The 24,839-nt window shown below is 37.7% G+C and overlaps 1 protein-coding gene across 3 annotated transcripts in view; it reads right to left on the reverse strand.

Moving 5' to 3' along the window:
- Positions 1-24,839, reverse strand: part of LOC111870096 — a 34,784-nt gene that overhangs the window by 1,815 nt on the left and 8,130 nt on the right. For all 3 annotated transcript variants that reach the window (XM_023862100.2, XM_023862118.2, XM_023862109.2), the window contains exons 3-10: positions 23,037-23,161; positions 22,114-22,250; positions 19,435-19,589; positions 16,324-16,384; positions 12,471-13,836; positions 8,818-8,972; positions 7,492-7,596; positions 3,974-4,132 (exon numbers count right to left, since the gene is read on the reverse strand). In XM_023862100.2, coding sequence (XP_023717868.1) covers positions 3,974-4,132; positions 7,492-7,596; positions 8,818-8,972; positions 12,471-13,836; positions 16,324-16,384; positions 19,435-19,589; positions 22,114-22,250; positions 23,037-23,161 — 2,263 coding nt within the window. The remainder of the gene's footprint in view (positions 1-3,973; positions 4,133-7,491; positions 7,597-8,817; positions 8,973-12,470; positions 13,837-16,323; positions 16,385-19,434; positions 19,590-22,113; positions 22,251-23,036; positions 23,162-24,839) is intronic.

The raw sequence follows: 24,839 nt of genomic DNA on the forward strand, positions 1-24,839 counted from the left end.
AAAGAAAATGTTGTGGTAGAAGAATCAAATAACTGTGACCTGTGAACTTACATGGTGCCACATGATGGAAATAATGTAAGTTTTCAATATGTAAATACATTCTGCTTGAACACAAACATACTTACTGCCTGTACTGTTTTAAAAATATGATGGGTAAGGAGTAAGAGCATAGAGTTCATTAGTGATAGGATGTCATACATTATACTAAAGAGGTCACTGGTGTGATATCACTTTGAATGTTCATACCCCAACATAAGATAAAATTGGTGATATAAAGGACAGGTTCTATGAAGAACCAGAACTTGTATTTGATAAATTCCCAAAGTACAATATGAAAATTTTGTTAAGAGATTTCAATGCTAAAGTAGGTACAGAAGATATTTTCAAATCGACAATTGGGAATGACAGTTTGCACGAAATTAGTAATGATAATGGAGTTAGAGTAGTAAACTTTGCCACATCCAAAAATCTTATGGTCAAAAGTACAATGTTCTCACATCGTATCATTCATAAATGTACTTGGACATCTCCTGATGGGAAGACACATAATCAAATTGGCCATATTTTGATAGATAGGAGATGGCACTCAAGTATATTTGATGTCCGATCATTCAGGGCAGCAGGTTGTGATATTGGCCACTACATGGTGGTGGCAAAGGTTAGGGAAAGACTAACAGTGAGTAAGCAAACAAAACACAGATAAAATGTTGATAGGATATGGATAGGTTCAATCTCAAAAAATTAAATGAGATAGAGGGTAAGGAGCAGTATCTCAAATAGGTTCGCAGCTTTGGAAAACTTAAAACTTGGGAAACTGTTAGAGAGAATATCAAAATTTCTGCCAAAGAGAGTCTAAGTTATTATGAACTCAAGAAGCATAAGCCACGATTCAACAAAGGATGCTCAAAATTATTAGACCAAAGGCAACAAGCAAAACTGCAGTGGTTAGAGGATCCATGCAAAATAAATGGGGATAAGCTGAACAGCAAGATGTGAAACCAGCAGACATTCAGAAATAAAGAGGGAATATCTGATTGATAAAATTGATGAATTTGCAATGAACAGTAAGAATAGGAACATTAGACACCTGTATAGAGGAATAAATGACTTTAAGAGCGGTTACGAACACAGAAGTAATTTAGTGAAGGATGAGAATGGTGATATGCTTGCAGATTCCCACAACATTTTGAATAGGTGGAAGAACTACTTCTCTCTGTTATTGAATGTACATAGGGTCAATAATCTTAGGCAGACAGAAATAGATACAGCTGAGCTGTTAGTACCTGATCCTAGCTCTTTTGAGGTTGAAATTGCTACTGCAAAATTGAAAAGGTATAAATTGCCACGTAGTGATCAAATTCTGGCAGAACTTGTTCAAGCAGGTGGTTCTAAGACCCACAATCTAATTACTTCTATTTGGCATAAGGAAAAATTGCCTGATCAGTGGAAGGAGTCTATTATTGTACCAGTTCACAAGAAGGGTGATAAAACTGACTGTAGTAATAATTATCGGGGGTTATCACTGCTATCAACTTTATACAAAATTTTATCCAATATTCTTCTCTCAAGGTTAAGTCCACATATAGATGAAATTATTGGAGATCATCACTGTGGGTTTGACATAACAAATCAACTACAGATCAGATCGTTTGCATTCGTCAGATATTGGAGAAAAAATGGTAGTACGATGAGACAGTACATCAGCTATTCATAGACTTCAAGAAAGCTTATGATTCAATTAGGAGGGAAGTACTGTATTGTATTGTATTCTGACAGAGTTTGGGATACCTATGAAACTAGTCAGGCTGATTAAAATATGTTTAAACAAAATGTATAGCAAAGTCCGTACAGGTAAACATTTGTCCGATAATTTTCCTGTCCACAATGGTCTACAATGAGGAGATGCTTTATCACCACTGCTTTTCAACTTTCCTTTATAATATGCCAGGCATGTCCAACTTCAAACAAATTGTGATCGACTTTTTAGTGTCAAAACTGCCAGTGATCCATCAACCCCTCCTATCATTGTACCTCGCTTTAAGCAAAAATATTGGTAAAAATAACACAACACATGATGTTTGTTGTAAAAGCAACAAACATTGAAAGTACAGACTATCTTAATAAGTATTTTCCCTTCAAAATCTGAATATAATCATATTATATTACAAGTGAATTTACATGCTTTTCACATATAATTTCCTTATAGGCCTATGAGATCGACCAAAAATCGTCCCGCGATCAACGCGTTGGACATGCCTGTGATATGCCATTAGGAAGGTCCAAGAAAACCAGGTGGGACTGAAATTAAATGGAACACATCAGCTGTTGGTCTATGCTGATGATGTGAATCTACTGGGTGATAATACAGATACCATAAAGAGAAACACACAAACTTTAATTGATGCTATTAAGGAGTTTTTTTTTTAATTCGCTTAGTGGGGGGGTGGAGTCCAACTGGGTCCACTCAGCACAGCGGCCACTGATGGGCTCACTGTACCTGCCCCAGGTGATTATGATGCTGGAGAATTTGGTGGAATGAAGATTGGCAGGGGAAACCAAAGTACTGGGAGAAAATCNAATCATGATATAAAGATAGGTAAAATCCTACTTAACCAGACCCAGGATTGAACCCGGGCCACAACAGTGGGAAGCCAACGACTAACTGCTTGAGCTATGGCACAGCCTTTAGTAAGGAGTTGGTCTAGAATTAAACACAAAGGAAACTAAGTATATGTTGCTATCTCGTCAACAAAATGCAGGGCACAATCATGATATAAAGATAGGTAAAATCCTACTTAACCAGACCCAGGATTGAACCCGGGCCACAACAGTGGGAAGCCAACGACTAACTGCTTGAGCTATGGCACAGCCTTTAGTAAGGAGTTGGTCTAGAATTAAACACAAAGGAAACTAAGTATATGTTGCTATCTCGTCAACAAAATGCAGGGCACAATCATGATATAAAGATAGGTAAAATCCTACTTAACCAGACCCAGGATTGAACCCGGGCCACAACAGTGGGAAGCCAACGACTAACTGCTTGAGCTATGGCACAGCCTTTAGTAAGGAGTTGGTCTAGAATTAAACACAAAGGAAACTAAGTATATGTTGCTATCTCGTCAACAAAATGCAGGGCACAATCATGATATAAAGATAGGTAAGAGATGTTTCGAAAATGTGACATAGTTCAGATATTTAGGAATAACTATAACGAATCAAAACCTGATTCAGGAAGAAATTAAGAGGAGACTGAACTCAGGTAATGCTTGCTACCATTCAGTTCAGAACCTTTTCTCTTTTCATCTGCTGTCTAAAAACATAAAAATTATAATATACAAAACTATAATTTTGCCTGTGGTTCTGTATGGGCATGAAACCTGGTCTCAGTCTTTAAGGGAGGAACATAGACTGAGGGTGTTTGAGAACTGGATGCTGAGAATATTTAGACCAAAGAGAGATGAAGTGACAGGAGGTTGGAGAAAACTGCATAATGACAAGCTTCATAACTTGTACTCTTCTCCATGCATAATGAGAATGATCAAGTCAAGGAGGATGAGATGGGCAGAGCATGTAGCACGAATGGGGGAGAGAAGGAATGCATATAGGACATTGGTGGGAATGCCAGAAGGAAGGAGACCAGAATATTAAAATGGATCTTACAGAGATAGGATGGGATGGTATGAATTGGATTGATCTGGCTGAGGATAGGGACCAGTGGAGGGCTCTTGCGAACATGGCGATGAACCTTCAGTTTCCATAAAATGCCGGGAAGTTCTTGAGTAGCTGCACAACTGGCAGCTTCTCGAGAAGGGCTCAGCTCCATGAGTGAGTGAGTGACTGAGTGAAGGAGTAAACCTTAATAACCAGATATCCTCAGAAACAGGCAAGTTATAAAAATAACTGAATGTGTATCACACACATTATCACTATTTTAACCTGCTTTGTCACAGTGTTAATAACATCCATCTCTCACCTTGCCATATTTGTTCTGGAAACACTCTAGACACACAGGCTGGTTATCCTTGGGAATGTACTGCTTCCCACCAAGTGGTGTATCACATTCGTAGCAACAGAAATGCTTTACATGAAATGCCTTTCCTTCTGCACATGTATACTCTTTTACAAAGATCAGCTGCAAGCAAACATATATTAAAAGTTTTAAACTGGAGAAAATTTTCATCTTGTCTGGATGTCAGTTCTATTGTAAGCAATTTTTTTTTTCTTTTGAAAGTTTTAACCTATTCACTGCGAACTTAGGATCTGAAGTGTTCAATTCCTTGTGTGAGAATGCAGGGCGACAGCTGTAATAGGCGACTGGTCCATACCGGGCAATGATGTGTGGCATTTCATTTTCACTCAGTATTCACAGATGACAGGGAGGTGGCCATTCTGTATTACTTCACTAGCTTGTGGGTTAACTATTGATGTATACTTTGTGTTTCTTCCTTCAATTTCCCAGTGCATGTGATAACAGTTTATGAAAATGGCATGCCGTAAGACCCACAGTGCATATTTAAAATGCCATTTCATACACAGCATCAGGTTATTTAAATACCCACACATGGGGTTAATGTCATTATGTTGAGCAAAAATTGAGAAAAATATGGCATAAGACATTTTCCAGTAATTTTGTTTCCACACATACTACAGTGAAATTTCATTCAGATTACCTCCAGCAATTCTGAATGTCACATTTCAGTACAGCTCTTATGGTAAAAAAGGTTAATTTGTCCTATGCTTAACTAATTAAGCACTACACCATTAAGGTTTCTGGAGGAGTGGATGTATAGATCCACATTTTAACCTTGGCAATAGTTGGAGGTCAGTGGTCAGCTTCACGCCCTGGCCGCTTTACCCCAGGGGAAAGAGCCTCTAGTACCCACTTGATAGGAGGGTGGGAAGACCACAGAGCCAGTCTGGATGACGTGGAGAAGAGAAAATTCTGGACCCTACCAGGACTTGAACTCTGATCACTCTGTCATACAACCCATAGCCAGTCGCTATACCAACTACGCTATCCTGGCTCCTTTCAGTACAGCTGTTACTTGTTTGAATTAAGAATTCCTATCTGGCATGTCTATTACAAGAGAATATTGTGATACCCATCTCACCAGCCCACTGGTGTGCTGCTTGTTACCTAGCAATGAGCTATAAACATCCGTCCTATTGATACGTGCACATATTGCAAGGTGTTTATCGAGCCGTTGCATGGCAATGCGTCGACATGTCACAATATCTTTGCCACCAGAAGACCTTAAGTATTGGTCTTTAAAACAGTATTAACGCCAATTATATGACAGAAATAACCTATCACTAGTGGTGGCAGAAGATTCTAGTATATTGCATACAAAATCTTAATAATAATTAAGGTGGCATTCATACAGCAGGACAATGGCCTGAACATGTTAAAAAGTTTAGAAATGGCCTGAAATGACAGCATGTGAACAATTAAAAATTGAATACTGGAAAATACTAGAAATGATTCTTAAACCAGAACAAAGGGGCATTAATAAAATCAAAGCTGTCAATAAATATGTAATATCACTTCTTGCATATTCATTTGACCAGTCAAATTCGATGCCACGGAACTGGATCTCTTCATATACTTAACACTAACCACCTGCAGTAATACTACATGCACCACTCTTTAAATCTGTAACTCTTTGCACTCTTATATCATAAGGATATGCACAGACAGATGTGCAAAAGGATAAAGCATGTTATGTTTACTGCTTCAAAATACAGGTGAATTACAACCAGAAGTTAGTCAAGGTCTGTTTTGTATTTCATCAGTGTTTTCCCATTGGTAATGGAAAGCTACATGATACTTATTACTTCCATGTGTCTTACAGTCCAAAGGTGTAACAGATTAGTTTCCAGAAATTTTCTCCCCAAATATGAGTATATCATACAGTGTGGTGAATCTTATAGTTTTGAATATATAGTACTTCTTTCAATTTTGTAAGAAATTTACAGTTGTTTCATTACACATAGTTTACAAGATGTTGGTGGAATATTCCACGAAAGACTTTTTGAATAAGTTAAAACTCAATTTACTAATTAATTCTAGTATTTAGGTTTTCATAGCCAGAGCTAAATGCATGGCTTTGGGTTTTGGTTCTTGGCCACACTGAATGTTCAGGGCTTTCCAGAGTTTTGGCAAACCATGCAGTTACCATCATCAGGGTTAATGAATTTCGGAGGGGTTGGCAACTTTTATACAGCTCTCACAACACAGTGTACTGGACATGAAGCTGTGACTGGATGTACAGAGGGTGGGATGCTAACTAGCGGGAAGTGAACATGTGGTTAGTGAAGAGAGCTGATAAAAAATATTCCAGTGACCAGGTGGTCCTGAAGAAAGGTGGGGAAAACATTAAAATGACACCATGTTTAGGGCAAGAGGTGATGGAAGAATTGTTTTCTCCCCCCCCCCCACATACACACACAAACGAACAGAAAAAGGAGTTCAGTGATTGTTAGATGAAGGTGGTTTGGCAGTGGATGGATTTGGGGGGGGGGGTGAAGACAGAATTTACTCAATCCATTTCCATCTTTGCAGATAGAGGACACCTCTCCTGATGATACAGGAGGTCCAGATATTGGCTATGACCTCTATTCTGTGAAAACAAATGCTGTGTTTTGTATCTGCACAGTGCTCAGCTACTGCTGAATGCTATTTCTCCAGTCTAGTGTTTCTGATATTCCAAAATCCTGGTGGGTATGTGGCAGACTGTTCAGCTGAGGTACACCTTACTACATAAGCACGGATCTTGTAAACTCTGGATTTTTTAGTCTGTGGCTGCCTGTCCTTGGTGGACTAAAGTGAGATGCCAGTTTTGTTACATTGTTTCTGGACTGCGTGAATGCATTTTTTTTTAGTGGCCTTGTGATGCAATTACATATGACATGTAAGGCAGGTATGCTGTTTGGTTCTTCTTGTTTTAGTTGCAGACCTGGCTGTGGATGCTCTGTTGAGATCCTGAAGGGACTACCCACTGGCTCAGAGAACAGACTTCATATGTAGTTTGACAGCCAGGTTGGACTCATTACAGACTGTTTTGGCTCTGCCTATTAACATGGTAATGATGGATCTCTCATGAGCCAGTGGATGGTGTACGTTGCCTGCATGTATCTGTAGATAGCATAACCCAGGGAGTCATCCAGACATCCAAAAGGGCAATAGTTGACCCCTTCCCATTTCCATGGTGAACCTGGTATCAGGGTGCCTGAAGTTAAAGTGGCCAAGGCACAAACTGTGAGACACAATACATGCACAAAAACATATTACCACTCAAATGACATCTAAAGAAACACATTACAATATGCATTGACAGCATTTGGTCAGAAATTAAAGTGGAGCTCCAGTGCGGCCATTCCTAGAATTTTCTAGCCACATCTTGTACATTCGTTACTCTAGGGTTATTTATGTCTCTTGTTTGAGCCAGTTTGCTGTGCATGCTCAGCAGCAGTAGAACATATCATACATACTTCATCACAAGCAAAGCACCGAGGGATGTTCAGCAGTTCTGCATAATGACGACCACAGTAAACTTCGCCTTTATGGTAGAAGTAAATTAGATCCACAAGCAACTCCTATGTACCAAACAAAAGACTGTGTCATGAAAAGATTGAAAGAAAGCACATAAATTATACTACTATATCCGGTATTCATATTTCAAATAACATTTTCATTATTATGCACTCTTGTTATTCAAAACTTTAAATAACTGCATAATAAGGCATGTGTTTAAGTACACCTACATTTTAGCTTCGAAAACATGACTGATACACATGAAGTAATTTTGTATGTTATTTAAAGATCCCATACCAAATGCAGAATTTAGATAGCAATGACTGAATAGGATTATGAATGGTAAATTATGAAACTGATTATCTGTATCTGTATCTTTATTTTAATTCCATAGATCCCTAGTAGCTACCAAAATCATCAGATATGGAACATGTCACATATGCATACAGTAGTTCTAAACACAGAACTAATCACCTTAAAACTACATTCATAAAAGAAACAATAATATACATAATTCAGTAATTTAGCAAGCATATATGACTCATCAACTTGACAGTAATACTTTATTAAGATCACAGCTTAGGTTATATAAACAAATAACAGATTTTAATCAATTAATTTATACAGTGTACTATATAAACAGCACTATAAATTACATGTCATCTGTGTTGCTACTGAGTTGAACAATCTGGATGACATTTAATATGTTAGATTTGTCCCTCAAAATTATAGATAACTTTCAATATTCTGCTGGAATAATACTGTCAAACAGGCAACGACTACTCCATTCATCGTCTGATCTTCACATTTAATTCCACACTAAACATCTGCAGATGATCATTAAACAAGCTCCAAAATAAATACATGTGACCGCCACCATTAGTGGCTGTTTCCCCTCTTCTGTCTTCTCTCATACAAGTATTTTATTTTCGTCAAAGCCCTTGCATCCAGTTACTTATTTTTTTAGTACACTATATCCACTTTATAACCAAGTTAAAAGGTAAAAAGTAAGTAAAGCTATCCCTGTACCAGGCCGTGAAGGCCCATAGGGTTGTGAGACGTTGAGGGTCCCACACTATCTAGACAATCAGCTCAGATTGAGGTAAGGTTGTGAGCCTTACGCGCCGGCTGCGCTTTACTCCCCAGGAAAATTATTTAATTAATTCCTGGTACTCATTTCTGTTAGAGGCTGAGTAAACCCCAGGGCCTAGTGCAGCTGGAAGGATTAGGTATTTCTATTTTTTGGTTTTGAGAATATATTCTAATTGCATACAAACACTTACCTCACAAGTACAGCACACAAAACACTGTGGATGCCAGGCTGCTTGTTCACCTGCTCGTTCTGCCAGTACACCAACTTCACCCGCTAACAGTGGTTTTTTGCACTTGTGACAATCCAAATGGTAATCTTCAAGTTCAGATGATTCATCTACTAGCCCTGTTGTAATAATAAAAAAAAAAAATGCATAACATTAATATATAAGTAATATAAATAATATGTAAAGCAGAAACATAAAACTAATTTCAGAATTCCCAACATGAAAAATCATACCAAAAACTTGGTGCAGACAAAAAGAATGGCATGGGATACAGTCCTGAGGAGATAAGAGCACACTTTCCTCCCTGGAACATAAAGTCACAATATGCGATTCTTGCAGCAGTTAAAATTGAGACTGTGGTCTTCTTGGATGTGATGCTGTATATTTCCATAAATTATGGTGTCACTTATCAACAGAACTTAATGTTAAACATGAAATCACCCCACAACCTCTCTATTACAGTAGCTTCCAAATTTATTTCATCCAGAAACCATATAAATGTAGTGGACTACAGAAGAATGAAAAGACCACCACTACCATTAACACAAGGGTCTGTCTTTACTTTCTATTTTTTCACAACCTCCACCCAAATATTTTACTACTACAATGAATTTGCAACTGTATGGATACAGTGATCATAAGTGATTATATGGATAAGGTTCGATTGCTATTGGACTAGTACCAATTTATGTAAAAATCATCCCATTTTAAGCATATCTGAAAGCTAGCCACCGATAAGCAAATCCATATCATTCCTACACCCTGGACAATTATAATATCAGTGGACCACTTACATCAATGGCCATCATCACTGGACTGTGCTGCTTCTTAATGCATCTGCACTACTATCATACACGGGAAAGCTGATGTAAGATATGTGTATCAGTTCAAGATGCATACTACAGTGAAGGTAGACATGGGAATGGAATTTAAAAATATGAGTGAAAGCGCTCTTACATTCTTAATGTATTTGTAAGGAACAACACACACACACTCTCTCGCTATTAATCACAATGGCACAAATTCAGATGTCACTGTGGAAGTCTATCGAAGTCTTGAGGTTTCATATTGCTCTGTTCACTCATGTTTTCATTTTTGGGTGATGACTTCATGCTGTAGTCAGCTGGTCTGCCAATGTTTCAGAGAAACTAAAAGCTTCTGTATTTAAGACAAATTAACTGGCAGCAGATTTAGTCTCCATATTTAAAATACAGTACTCGATGGTCACAGGGGCAGTATATCAGAACAGAACCTGAATTTTACCACTCTATCATGGCCCAATGCAGTAAATATGATTACTACATCTATTAATTTTTCCAAAATGCTGGCAAACCTGGGTATCACAATACTGTCACTGTGATGGAACTTCATTACAGTGACAAAAATCATCAGCAAACTCAGTCTCCTAACTTTACTTATATGGAAAATCATGAATAAGACAAGAACATTCTTCAGGCACATTCATCATTATGAGTAATTCCTAGTCACAACTTTTTTCTACAACATTTTCAGTGACTGTATCTGTAGTTTTGCTTCCCACCTATTTACAACAGGCATTCCATATAGGCTTCATTAACTGCCCCTTATCTAGGAGATGAAAGTCTACAGTCCAGGATCTGAGTACTGTATAAGTGAAGAGAATATACTGAACCTAGAGGCAGAAGTGCTTAGTGTGATGTGCAAGGATATTTAATGTCCTTTAAAAAAATTAACTGGCAAACTTCTCAAAATGACATACAGTTACACAAGGGGATGTTTCCAGGACAGCATTAACAAGAACTGATAGCTTCAAAAGTCAAACTTCCCTCAAATTTTATGCAACAAGAAATGTCCACATGAAATCATTTCACTATAGTAACTTGCTTCACTCTAATGTGTCACTTGGTTAGTGAACTGAGGTTGGAAATGTCTGTGATTGCACTGCATACTGAAGGTGAAAGCCACTGAATTATAAATATGACAACAACAAAACAGAGGTACTTAAGACTTGTAAAACCTAGACCCATTGCTAGACATTGCTAAGCTGCTATACAACAGAAGTTGCTAAGTAATGACTCTGCAAACAACAGCCACTGCTAGCCAATGGCTGAGTAGCATCACGTGGGCATCCCAACAGACACAAAGGCAACAACTGCACAGCAACAGATGAACTGTATTTTCTGTGTGGTCCATGTCAAGACGTTATAAGCAGGCCAAGTTACGAGCTGGAGAGATTTGGTTGGCTGGTGAAAGAGTTAGATAACCGCTGGGGTTATTGTTGTGAGCTGCTGCTGTTAGAAGCTAGTAGATGAAGCCGGAAATAGTTCAAGAATTCAGGGAAAGATGAACATCCACCATTGAAAGCCACTACCAAGCAACAGCTAGTAAAGACTGTACCAGACTGAGAAGACATAATGTGTCCTGTAGTGGTGTCAGAAATGTGTAGAACAGTGACACTATAATCTTTACTTGCAGTCATGAGTTGTAAGAGTTCAAAAAATTTGATTACCAATCCAAACCCCATCTATAGTCACTAAAATCTTGACCATACATCTCTGCGAAGTTGGTGGCTCAACAAAGAGTGAGGTCAGAAGACAGTATGGTTTCATTTCTTTGACTTCATGGTTCAGACAATGCTAAAGTTGCCAAAAATGTTGAATTATCCTCCCTTAGCTTCGCATTTCTGTAACATCCACTTCAAAAAAAATGAACTGCACATCAATATTGTCACGTATCATGGTAACACAACATGAAATTAATGGGTTCCAGATTAGAGGAAGCTGTTTACTGAATAAGTCGTTTACAATTACAATTACAATTACAATCACTCTGAAATAACATCTTCCAGATGATGCAACCAGACGAATCTGTCATCTTATGGTTCTCAGCCGAGCTGGTTTCTTCTGTTCTCAGATCTGCTCTGTTCGCCTCCGTTCTCAGCTCTTCTCGTTTCTCCTCTGACCTGTTCTGAACTTTGGTCTGTTCTGTTTGGTCTCTTACATTCTACAGTCGGAGAGCCTAGAAGACACCTTCATCAACGTTTCTGTTTCATGTGTTCTATCTGCCGGTTGCTAATGTTTTTGTTGCTGCAGGAACTTCACTAGTTCTGGTTCTTTACCTGTGTGTTAATGTCTGTTATGTACGCGTTGTCATGTGAACCTGTTTCATTGTCACCCTGACGATACAGAAACGAGGAAACCAAGCCATTGCCTAACAATGGACACCTTCTGCGACTCAGATATCTTAGCTTTTAAGCAGCATGTCATAATATTAAATTTTCAAACCTTCGTGCTGTACTGTGACATAGGCAGATGAACTTGAAGATCAAGTATTTCAATCATCTTCAAATATTATGAGCTTCTTTTAGAAAGAGCATTTTTACAAACTTCATAAATTCTTGTCATAAGGCTTTTAAGGTTGCACTGTATTGTGTCATCAAAAAGGCATGTTCCTATTTTATTCCTATTTATATTTAATGCAATAATAGATTTAGAGAAAGATATGTCTTATTTAACATGCAAAATTATCAATACTTTTTATTCCTTTCATTTTACGGTAGTGACCATTCCTAGCTAACAAGACAGAGAACCACTGCCAAAGTACATTATATTAAAAAATTGAAGAAAAAATCCTCATACCTGTTAGCTTCTCAAGTTTCCCTGCAAGTTCATGTTCTACAGTTGCAGACTCAGGCTGTTCTTGTGCCAGATGGCTCTGCTGCATCACAAGAGCTGATTTGGGCATTGAGTCCCCAGCAATAGGTACAGAATGCACTACCTGTCCTGAAGTGCTCGTTAAATAGGGAATAAATTTTGCATCCTGAGGAATGACACCTGAATTCTCTATCTGTGGAAACCCTAGAACACTATTTGGACACTCAGACACAGAACTGTCTTCTGACACAATACGAACATCGCTGTTTAAGGGGAAAGAATGTGAAGAAGGTTTACGCCCTGGAGCTGCTGAAGAATATGCAACATCATATGAAGAATGTCCTACAGACAAATCCCTATCTTTCAGGAAGCTGGTACCATTAATTCCACCCTGCTGAAGGCAAGGAAATTTTAGCTTATCACTGTATCCTTCAACAAAATTGGCACCACTGTTATGATTTTCAACCGTGGAAATGTATCCATGCGGAGCTGAAGGACCACTCCTATGAAAGCGACCTGCCATTGGTTCAGTGGTTTGTACACTCTCAGCTTCTATTTGCGTTGAAAATGATACACCTGCTGGATGTCTGGAAGCTCTGACTTCATGTCCTGCAGCCTGTTTATTTTCCCTAGGAATATCAACTTCTAAGTCTGAGCTACCAGATGGGGTTATATATTTATTTCCCACAACTTCATTAGAACCTTCCCTTGGGATGTCCACTGCCTTTGAATGTTGACTAACAAGTCCAACAGGTATCTGTGTGGAATAGGCAATTTCATGTGCCTGTTGCTCTGACACAAATGTTCCATCTCTAGCATGTGTCATTGTCTGGTTAGGCTGTCCAATAGAAATCTGATTAGGAAAAGGAAAATTTGTATATTGATTCTCATCTTCAGTGGACAATGGAGTGCTGACAACTCCCAATGTTTGAGCAATACTTTTACCTGGAAATTCTGTGGAATACTGTATACTTTGTTTGGAATTATCTGCTGAGAAAACCAAATCATGACCCTGTTGGTCAGTAACAAGCTGTGCGTCAGTGTGACCAGTATTAGGAGGTAGAGGAAAAAATGCACTGGGTGTCTTTAAACCCAAGTATACTGCACTGGATGAATGAGATTCAGGAGGAGGTGGAGGAAAGCTATCTGAACTATTTTTGGTATAATTCTGAGAAGCAAAAGGCCGTGGTACTGGAAGCAAAGGCAAAGACCTGAGGCATTGAGCAGACTGTGAAGTTGCTATTCTAATGGGTTTACTGTCTCCTGTCACAGACGAATGAGCCAGTGTGAGAGATCGGCATTGAGCTGGCTCCAGATATGGCACTCGTTGTTCAACGTACAGACCTGGAATCTGTGAGAGCAAAATTCAGATTAATTATACTATAATTCATTATTTACATGTGAAAATCACTTTACCACATAATATTGTATCTCAACATCCTGCTGCATTAGTAAACTACTCTGTGTGTGTGTGTGTGTGTGTGTGTGTGGGCGTGCACACACAGGAACACACACACATGCAGGAGGCAGGAATGCAGGTGTGTGCATGCAATAGTCTTCAGCACACCTTAACAGGTTACTGGCCGAACCACCACATAGACCATGCTTTCATGCAATTTTACAATTTACAACATGTTTTAGCCACACAGGGTCATCATCAGATATATATGCATATATGATGATTTAAGTAAATTGTCATATTCTATCATAATAGCTAGGGGGGGCTGTATGTTCAAAAATTCATTATTACAAAAATCAATTTGGTTCTTATTAAAATAATCATCATATATAACAATTGTAAAATAATTTAAAATTATAATTTGAAATTATTATATATGTTAAATTAATTTAACAGGAACCAAATTGGTTTCTGAAATAGTAAACCTCTGGATGTATCACCCACATGGGCTATTATGGCACAGTGTAGCAATTTATGCGAATCACCACACAGACCTACTAAGAGTCATGTGGTTGAAACATGTTCTGAATTTACATGAATGCAGAGACACAAAGTGGTGATCTGACCAATCATCTGTGAAGTTGCAATGAAAACTGCATGCATATACATAAGTACACATACTGGTGTGGACAAAATAATGGAAACACTAAGAAACTGAGGAATAAAATTTGCGTTGGCTACATTTACAGAACTCAAGTCAGCAACACTGAATGTTCTTCAATTTCTTGAGACTCTCTAGTGCTTGTGTTGAGTGACAGCCTGTGTGAAAGAATCAGAAAATGGGAGACTTGTCTCATTTTGAAAGAGGACAGATCATTGGTGCAAATCCAGATGGAGCATCTGTGACAAAAAGTGCCACATTATTAGGTGCATCAAGAACAACAGTTTCTAAGGTTATCTTGGCATACATAAATCATGAGAAGATAACATCAGGGAGGAGGAACAGTGGGCAAAAATCAGGAATGACAGAAAGAGATCACTGTATATTGAGGATTGTTTTGAAAAATCACAGAACTACTGCAGCACTGGTGATGGCAGAGCTGAATGTTCATCTTGAAGACTCCATTTCCAGAAAAAACTCCCCAACATAGGCCTCAAAATCGAACATCCACAGTAGGGCTGCAACTGCTAAACCTCAGATTACTGAAAGTAATGCACAGATGCATAAGCACTGGTGTCATGACCATAAACCTGGACATAAGACCACTGGAAATGCACACTTGATGCAGGCAGATAATTATCCTTCAAGTTGTTCCCTACACCAGGAAGCCTTTACATTTGAAGAACACCCAAGAAAGCATACAATCTGGCATACCTGGTGCCAACAGTGAAACACGGGGACTGACAGTTATGTTCCAGAAACAAACCAACAATCGTGGCAGTGGAAGAGCCGACAATCACAAGCAAAAAGGGGCAGCAGGTCCAAAGATCAACAAAGACCATGTAAATTGTTTGTTTCGACATGAAGGGAATTGTTCACCTTATATAAGTTTCTCCTAACATTACAGTCAACTTTGACTTTCACTGTGATGTTTTGAAATGCCTGAGAGAAAATGTGCTACAAAAAAGACCAGAATTTTGGCACAACCACAACTGGCTCCTTCATCACAACAATGTGCCCAACAACACGTCCTTGAAAACTCCAAAGTTTGTGACTAAGAGCAACATGGTCATCATTCCCCATTCTCCCTATTAGCCCTATGATTTCGCTGTTTCCCAAATTGAAACTGAAAGTGAAGGGACAACTTTTTGAAACAGTGTTTGACATCCAAAAGGAATCACAAGTGGTATACAACAGATTTTACGAAAATGACTTCAACTTCCACAGTGCTTTTGAAGCATGGAAAAAACAATGGGATTGCTGTATAAGTTCCCAAGGAGACTACCGTATTTACGCATGTATAGGCCGCACATTTTTTGCCAAAAATTCAAGAGGAAAACTGGGGTGCGGCTTATATTCGAAATATTCGAAATCACACTTCATTTAAAAAAAAATTAATGTTGCCAAATTTCGGAATAATTTCTACTCCTGAAATAATATTCCAAGAAAATTATTTTTTCTATAATTTGTCTGAAAATTGTGCTGCAGCCTATACACGCACGCGGCCTATACATGCGTAAATACGGTATTTTGAAGGTGATGGCAGCCAAAATTGGGTTTCTTTTTTTACCTAGTCTGGGAACTTTCCAATAATATGATCATTCATTCCAATAGTATCTCGTGTCACAAGTAACACTTTACAACAGTTAAATACTTAGTTACAATGCTTTCCACTGTTGCACCTTCTCATCAAATTTGATACAGTTGTTGATTTTTGTTAAATGGAAAGAAAAGCTAGTACAGACTATGCAATATATGTTATAAAAGTAAATTATTACCTTAGTAACTCGACCTTGTCCCACAACATTGTTCTTCAAATTTTCCAAATACTGCTGATGCCTGAAATAGAACAAATCATGTGCATGTAGTAAACCCACATTTTCTTGTTGTGAGAAAGAAGACAGTAAAACAGTAGAACTCTTCTGCATAAAAATTTCCAACCTGATCTCAAATACTTAGACATGTTTCTAGAAGGCTGATTCCAAAGAGTGCCCTGTGAAATTCTAGATTCCATGAAGGAATATCATCAGTTTTGCAGATCTGATTACAAACCCACCAGCCCCAAATCCACTTTATGTTAAAATTATAAACCAAGAGAACTGTTTCCTCAAATGATATGACTTCTAAGTTGTTTCCCCCCCCCACCTCCATGAACTCCATTCACTTCGGTTTTTCTAGATCTTACACATACGGTAGGACTCCTTGGGCGAGTGATCAGTTCATCGCAAGGCCTCTACCTGTAGACAAACACAGAAAAACGCACACAAACATCCATGCCCTGAGTGGGATTCGAACCCACGATCCCGGCTTCCAAGCAAGCGAAGACAGTGCATGCCTTAGACCACTCGGCTACCGTGACCGGCATGACTTCTAAGTATGTTTTCATGTGCATGAGTGACTCTTGACAGGCTTTTGGGTAACTGATTTATTGACCACTTATGGATCATAACTACAATTATAACAGTCTCATTGAGTTACACGCTGTAACTACAGCACACTTAAAGCCTTCTCAGACTTCACTAGTTGTTTCCTGGTAACAGGTTTTAACACTTTCTGTTTATGCCCTTACTGTCTGACTCATATCCCTCACTTCAACAACTGAACTCAGTCTTCACTTCATCCCGCTTATAAATCCTCGGCACTGACCACCGTACAAAATATAATTTCCAGCAGTTTCTCTATTGTTGCCTGTTGATTTGTTCTGTGGAAACACGTTTGTTTGAGATTGTTACCTAGTAATAGGTCTACCCAGTATATTTTAAATATGTCCGTTACCAATGCCAGAGTTGGTATGTTAATCCAGATTACAGAACTGCATACTCCATGTTTGCATAATCTATTCCTTCAGACTCTGTGTATAACAAGTTTTGGTGTGCATCCCACAGAGAGTTGTGGGACACATAAATGTTCTATTTGCATACAGACAAACCAAAGTGGAGCCAGACATAGCCAATGAGTTAACATTTACATTTACATTTATTCAGCATTCCACAGATCCTTACATGGTTTCAAAACACCACGGATATAGAAGTAGTCAACATGAGTAAGCATAATTACATACTGCATCACATTTGTGCAATGNCAGCCATATATAAATATTTACAAAACATTTAACTGGAATGTATAAACGCACAAAACATTTCTACCACTTTTAATGCATGCTCTAAGTCCTGCATAAGTCCTTGTACGTGTACAATATAAATAGAACATACAGAAACATAATTTAACCAAAATGCACAGAGCAGCTTGCTGTTCAGCAAAAATTGCCAATAAATTTTCAATTTTCAGCCATACTGATGTGCAACATAATCTAGTTTGCACATGACCATGAACAGAATTTTTCATGGATCCCATAAGCCTTCTACAGATTTAGCCGAAAGTCAACGTACATGAATCACCAACTTGATTTAACTGTTCCCATTTTTAAGTAAGCTTCACAAACCTCAGAGAATGTCACTGATAATTCTGTGTATTACATTATGTAATGCAGCCTTTCTAATCTTGTTAAATATTACTTCGAAGAATCTGAGGCTTTGAAGGGCTAATTCACTTAACCTTTAAGGATGAATGTTATATATATCCACAGCAAGTAACACCCCATTGTGGCCGAATGTTATATCTATATAAGGCAGGACAGTGTTCATTTTGGGAGTGCTGACAGTTTGATCTTGGTTTGAAACCAAAACAAACCCACGCAAGGTCATGTCAGTTGTTCATTTGTTAGCTCTGAACAATGGAATTGTTTATCACGGAACTGGTTTCGATACTATTTATGTTTAGATATGACTGTTTATGACCTGGTAAGCCAAATAGAGCCCAGCTTTATTTTGAGAACTGAGGAGTAAATATTCAACTGCACACTCACAGAATAGTGCTTCTAGAGCTTTCAAGAAAGTGTGATGTATTCAAGGATTGGTTTTCAGTAGCGAATTATAAGTTAGGAAGTCGGTGTCAGATTGCTATGTATTTCTTTATCAGTTAAAAAGTCAGCGTCAAACTGTAATATATTTCTTTATATATAATTTTTATTTTGTGTCTCAGAAGAGATATACACCCACGGAGCCAGTATTACTTTGTGAGTAAAAGGCATCTTCGTAACTGTGACTTTCGGTATCAGTGTCAGACTGGCACTCTTCTCGACTTGTACTATAATTACTTCGCATCACTATTTTGCGAGTATCTAACATGTGAGAGTGTCGCTTTGTCAATCAACATAATTTATTCAATTTAGCTGGAAACCCCCTTCCCCCAGAAGATTTTCAATCGCATGAGGTGAATATCACAGTCAGTGATATTTCTCGGGGGAGGCAAATTTCATCTGGGGCCCAACTGAGTTGACTGGAGGTGAAACATTCACAACACTGGCCTACCAAACAAAAACAAAGACGTCGTCATGTGTGGTTGCTAAATAAGAAAAGCAGGAGCACAATTTTCTATTGTAAAAAGTATGAAGTGGCACACGCGCATCAGAGTGTGATGTATTGTAAACTGTGCAATGACACAGTTCAAACTCGCATAGAGTCTGAACAAAATATTATTGTATATAGTGTGATTATATTTAAAATATCTCCATGTCTTAAGGTTGAAGAAAAAGCTACGTTTAAGGCCTTTGGAATTTCATAACATATATAATAAAGATTATATTTTGCATTTTATGACAAAATAACCACAGTTAATTTTCATTTGTAAAAATTGCTCTTTTGTGTACATGTAGAAAATTTTATTGTCATTCAGGTTGTTTTTAGTTCGTATTTCTATGTTGCATAGAACAGAAAATATGTAGTTTTTTCTGAAAGTCTTCAATGTTAAAGACTTGGGGCCATTTATATTCCGGCAGCAGAGGGCTGCCAGCAATTTAAAAGTCCGTATGTTAAAGGTTACACACTAACCCCTGTATCTCATCTGGAGTCAGACCATGGCACTTGGAGGCATCTAAGTCATGCAGAGGTACTTGTTTCTCCAGTTGTTGGCGTCGAAATAGTGCACCATCACTCCCGGATATTGGGAGCTTCGAATGAGGCAACTGTTGCATATACTCTGCTGCCTGCAGATGGAAAAAATTATGTAAAATGTCTCCAATTCGAATAACACAGAAACTGTTATGGATGCAACAGAAATACATCTACATTACCATCACTAATTAGCAAGTTCCTATAACTAGTTCTGGGGCCCACTCAGCCTCCTAAAAAATGGATACCAGGGGCCCTTTCCTTGGGGTAAAGAGGCCAGGGCATGAAGGTGACCACTCACCTTCATGCCAAAGTCAAGAATACATGGACCTATGCATCCACTTTCCTATATGCATTCATGGCATAGTGCTTAATTAGTTAACATTATAAGGGGGTGAACCCTCTTGGCCCTTGCACCTTGACCACAGTGATCTATTATGCTTCTTAGTTAACCTTAACATTTAATAAGATCTAGAAGTCTGTGACAATGGTACTAACACAAATATATATTCCTGGACATTATCCATTGTCCTGTTTTTATTTAAAACACAACGTTTCAGAGACTGAATTCTGTCTACATCTTCAGGAAAACCTACTCAGATGAGCCAAATAGATAGAGCTAGTCCCTATCTCTGGAAACCTGCACCAACACAAGACAGGGTATACAATCCAAGCACAGCAAATTAAAAAACTCCACATGCATGAGGCCTAGCACCAGAGTACCATCGCAGAAGTACAAAAACTACAACTCCATCCAGTGTAGATTAAGTGGTAAAATTTGTGTTTTTATGATGGTACCATACAGAGAATTTCTCTCTCCAGTGACAACTTCTATTCTGATAGTACTCTGGTGCTAGGCCTAATATGTGTGGAGTTTATTAATGCTCTAATTTTTTTGTCTCAGTTCTCACAGATGGTTTGTGTTGTGCTTCATTTGTATACCCTATCTTGTGCTGATCCATGTGTCCAAAAATAGGGAGTAGCTCTACTGATTGGGCCGAAATGAATAGGTTTTACCTGAAGACACAGACAGAGTCCAGTCTCCAAAGCGCTGTGTTCTAAATAAAAACAGGAAAATGGATGTCCAGAAACATAATATTTCTTTACCATTTACCCTGCACATACACTAACAGTCCATAGATTAATTACCTCCATGGTCCAGGCTTTTTCCTTCATGATATGACAGTTACTTAGTTGGTTAACAAGTATTTCTTACTTTAAGAAACATGAGAAGTTCATTACCATCTCTATGATGCCATATTCATTCCCGAAGCAGCCAAGCAGCCACTATGACTTTTCCAGTTAATAATGCTGCTCACAATATTCTTGGTTTTGGCAGCGAAGGGTCATGCCATTCTTTGCTACTTAATGGTTTATGGCATAAGATAATGCAATCATGATACATAGCCTATGACAATTCATCCAAGAAAACTGCCACCCTCTTCACAGTGAGCCAAAAAAGGCCCTGCACATGTCGAGATACAGCTACTCAATTTCAAGTGTCAACTCACATGACGATAATGCTTTATTAGACATTCTGCTTCTGCAATGCCATCAGGAGTGATGATACTGTGTGCTCAGCCTGGCCAAAAAGCATCATCAAACTCCATCTTTAAACTTCAACAGCCACTAAATGATGTGATCATCAGATAAACACGTATCATCATACATAGCCTTATAAGTTATTAGTGTTCAATAAATTCAATATTAAATATTCAATCCGGGGGCATACGGCAGCGTAGTTGTTTAAGGCACTATGCTACAAGCCACAAGATTGTGGGTTTGAGTCCTGATGGGGTGGATTTTTCTCCCAATTTATCTTATCCTTCCAGCCACACTATGGCCCTGGGGTAAAATCAGCCTCTAAAAGAAACGAGTACCATGAATCTTCCTGGGGGGTAAAGGTCAACCAGCGTGTAAGGCCAACAACCTTACTGCCATGTGAGCCGAATGTCTAAAAAAAATGTGGGAGCCTCAACATCTCACAACCCTATGGGCCTTCACAGAATGTTACAGAGATAGCTTTACCTTTTTAATATTCAATCCAAACCCCAAGTCTAGTTACTAACACATGACAATACAATGGGTGAGCAAGATGCCAGTCTTTACTGCTAATTTATCCTGGGAAAAAGAGCTCCAATTATCAACTGGATAGGAGGGTGGGTAGTCCTCAAAAGTGATATAGACACTATGCTGGAGAGAAAAATATCTTACACCTGCCACAAACTGAACCATGATTCTATGGTTGTCCAGCCAATAGCCTACTATGAAACTTGCTGTTCAACTGCATACCACAATAGTACTCGTATAAGAGTAATGGAATTCAAAACTGAAAACAAAGAATTTAAGTAAGCTGAGCCTTGAACCATCACTATACTGATCACAACATGTCTGTTTTGTTAACTGCATGAATGACGCATATTAGAAAGTTATGCAGTGATCGCTGCCAAAATATCCGATGCATTCATGGTGTGGCTATACTTCCTTCTCATTTGAACTCTCTGTACTTACCAACACACTTTAAGGGCCTATAAAGTAGAAGAAACCTTAAAACGCAAACTCCATTCAAGGAAATTTGCTTTCATGCCTGTCATATCTTTTAAATTGCACACAACTTACCACATCCTCAGGGACATCAGGAGGAACCCAATCAAATGCAATGCTTTTATTTCCAGTAAAATTAGAACCTCTAAGAGCACTGCCTCCAAATGGACTGGGAACACTTGCTGATGACTCAGGCACTTTGATGTTCAGAACTACAGCAAAGGAACCATGGCATGTACAGCTTCATCAGTTTTCACATTCATCAACATCCCTCAAGAGTGAACAAAGCACCAAGCATAATTATTCAATTATTAATATAAAATGCATCCATAATTAATACTTTGGAGGTATGATCGGAATATATTGAGAAAAATACAAAACTGCTACAAACATTAAAACATTGAATTAAAAAGACGGAAGAATACAAGTATCACAACTTACCTAACACAACTGAAAATTAACTTAATGAAAGGATGTTTTTAGAAAGTTGAATTAACTTAAAAATGTACATTGAAAATAGTGTTCAATCAATCCCCTGATGTCACAAATTCATGATTAAACATACCAGTAAACAAAAGCATTGCAACACGTGGTGTATAAGGCACTTTTATTGTATAACAGCTAATAAAAATATAACAGCTGTGAAAAACATATAATCTGACTTGGCAAATTTTGGAAAGTACAGAGAGAGAAAGAAAAGACACATTAAAATTGAACCGTATATGGGAATAACAGGAGGAATATTTCAATTTCTCTTATTATAAACTCTTAGAACATTTGGAGAAATACAAAGAAGATATGGATTCACATACAGTAGCCAATGTTTTGGAATTTTGATGGGTCGGTTGTAACAGACAATCTGCTTTTGGAGAAATTAATTTATAGAATCACTAGGAGGTGGTAATCACTGCAACAGAAAATGCTTCGAAATCACATGGTAATTAAAACAGCCTCAAAAAATGTGAACATGTAAGAATACCAATATTCTTTCAACTTACATGCACCTGTACGTTTCTTCTTTCCAATGCCACTGTTGGCAAAGAGGATTTCAAATTGCTCATAACCCTCATCATCTCTCACATCATGTTCCTCCTTCTTGCATTTACAGTTACGACACAATTTTCTGTAAAATGACACATTTATAACCAAAAAGACAATTCATAACCAGAACAGAGCAATACTACAAGACCAAAACACTGCAGCTCGATTAAGCAACCTCATTATTTCAGACAGCAAACCAAAATGGCTCATGATTACATCTAATGGAGGCAAGATGTAATGACTTAGCACTGATATATGAAACATTTTTGCAACATATTGAAAGCAACAACATTTAAGTAGAGCAACAGTTCAGTTTCAGACCTTCTATATCAACAGATATGGCCTCCTTATCCTCTTAAACATATCTGGAGAGGACTGACTGAGGAGATATTAAATGCGCTGAATAACAGAATGACGGCTGGAGGCATCTTTTGTGACTTACTGAAAGCTTTTGTGTTAATCACATTTTATTAACAAAATTACAATTTTATGGAATAACAGGAACATCTCTTAAACTAATTATATCTTACCTAGTGGATAGATACAAATGGGTGATCTTAAACAATAATTCCTGTTCAAACTGGGGAGAGATAGAGCATGGAGTCCCACCCACAGGGATCAATACTTCTTCCACTGCTTTTTTACTTTACATTAATGACTTACAAAAAACAATAAATGATAATTCTGAAATTGATATATTTGGAGATGACACTAGTTTAATCATTATTACCCTTAACCCTACAAACTTTAAAAGAAGCGTTAACAACGTTTTTCAAGATATAAATACGAGTAGATGGTTCACCAATAATTCATTGTCACTAAATGTCGATAAGACACAATTTATGCCATTTATAACTAAGACTAGTTTTTAATCAATTATAATGAATGAGAACAAGAAAATAGTTAATATTTGTAATTTAAAATTCCTTGGACTAACACTGGACAATACATTTTCTTGGAAGACTCGTACAGATACAGTTGTACCCAAACTAAGTTCAGCTTGTTTTGCGATTGGAACAGTTATGTCATTCTTGTCCCAAGAATCACTGAAGATGGTATATTATTCCTATTTTCACTCTATCATAACTTATGGACTAATATTTTGGGGAAATGCTTGTTATAGAAGTCAATCAATCAATCAATCTATTTGTTCTGAGAATCCATATTTGGAGATACAACCTCTGGATATAGAACAAGTCAATGACTACATATTAATATAACATACATATCGTACATGAGTCAACAATACTATAAAACTTAATTACCTATAGATTTCATACACATCAATCATACAACAATACATCATCCCACTTGCAACAATTCTATACCAAAAGAAACCCAACATCCAACATTGGTTATAGATTAAGTGAGGATAAGATATTTGTCATAACATAAAACAATAACACACTCACTTCAGAATTAAAGGGACATAAATTCATCAACTGAATAAATGGAATGTTTCAACAGAAAGGATTAGACTACGAAAATAATTATTAGAATTATGGTGGGGATTAGAGATATAGATTCATACTATCATTACAATCTCAGTATTATATTCACTTTCATTGTTTGTGATCAATAATTCAATTCAATTCTTTCAATTCTTTATTATTTATGTGTCAAGTCAACAGCCGCAAGGCCAATTACAGAAAAAGCACAGTGTAGATAAAAGTAATTACATTATAGACAAACACATTATAAAGTAAAAGATAAAATAATTCAATTCAATTCTTTATTATTTATGTGCCAAGTCAACAGCC

This window comes from Cryptotermes secundus, unplaced genomic scaffold, assembly GCF_002891405.2.
Source record: "Cryptotermes secundus unplaced genomic scaffold, Csec_1.0 scaffold1314, whole genome shotgun sequence".
NCBI classification, from domain to species: Eukaryota; Metazoa; Arthropoda; class Insecta; order Blattodea; family Kalotermitidae; genus Cryptotermes; species Cryptotermes secundus.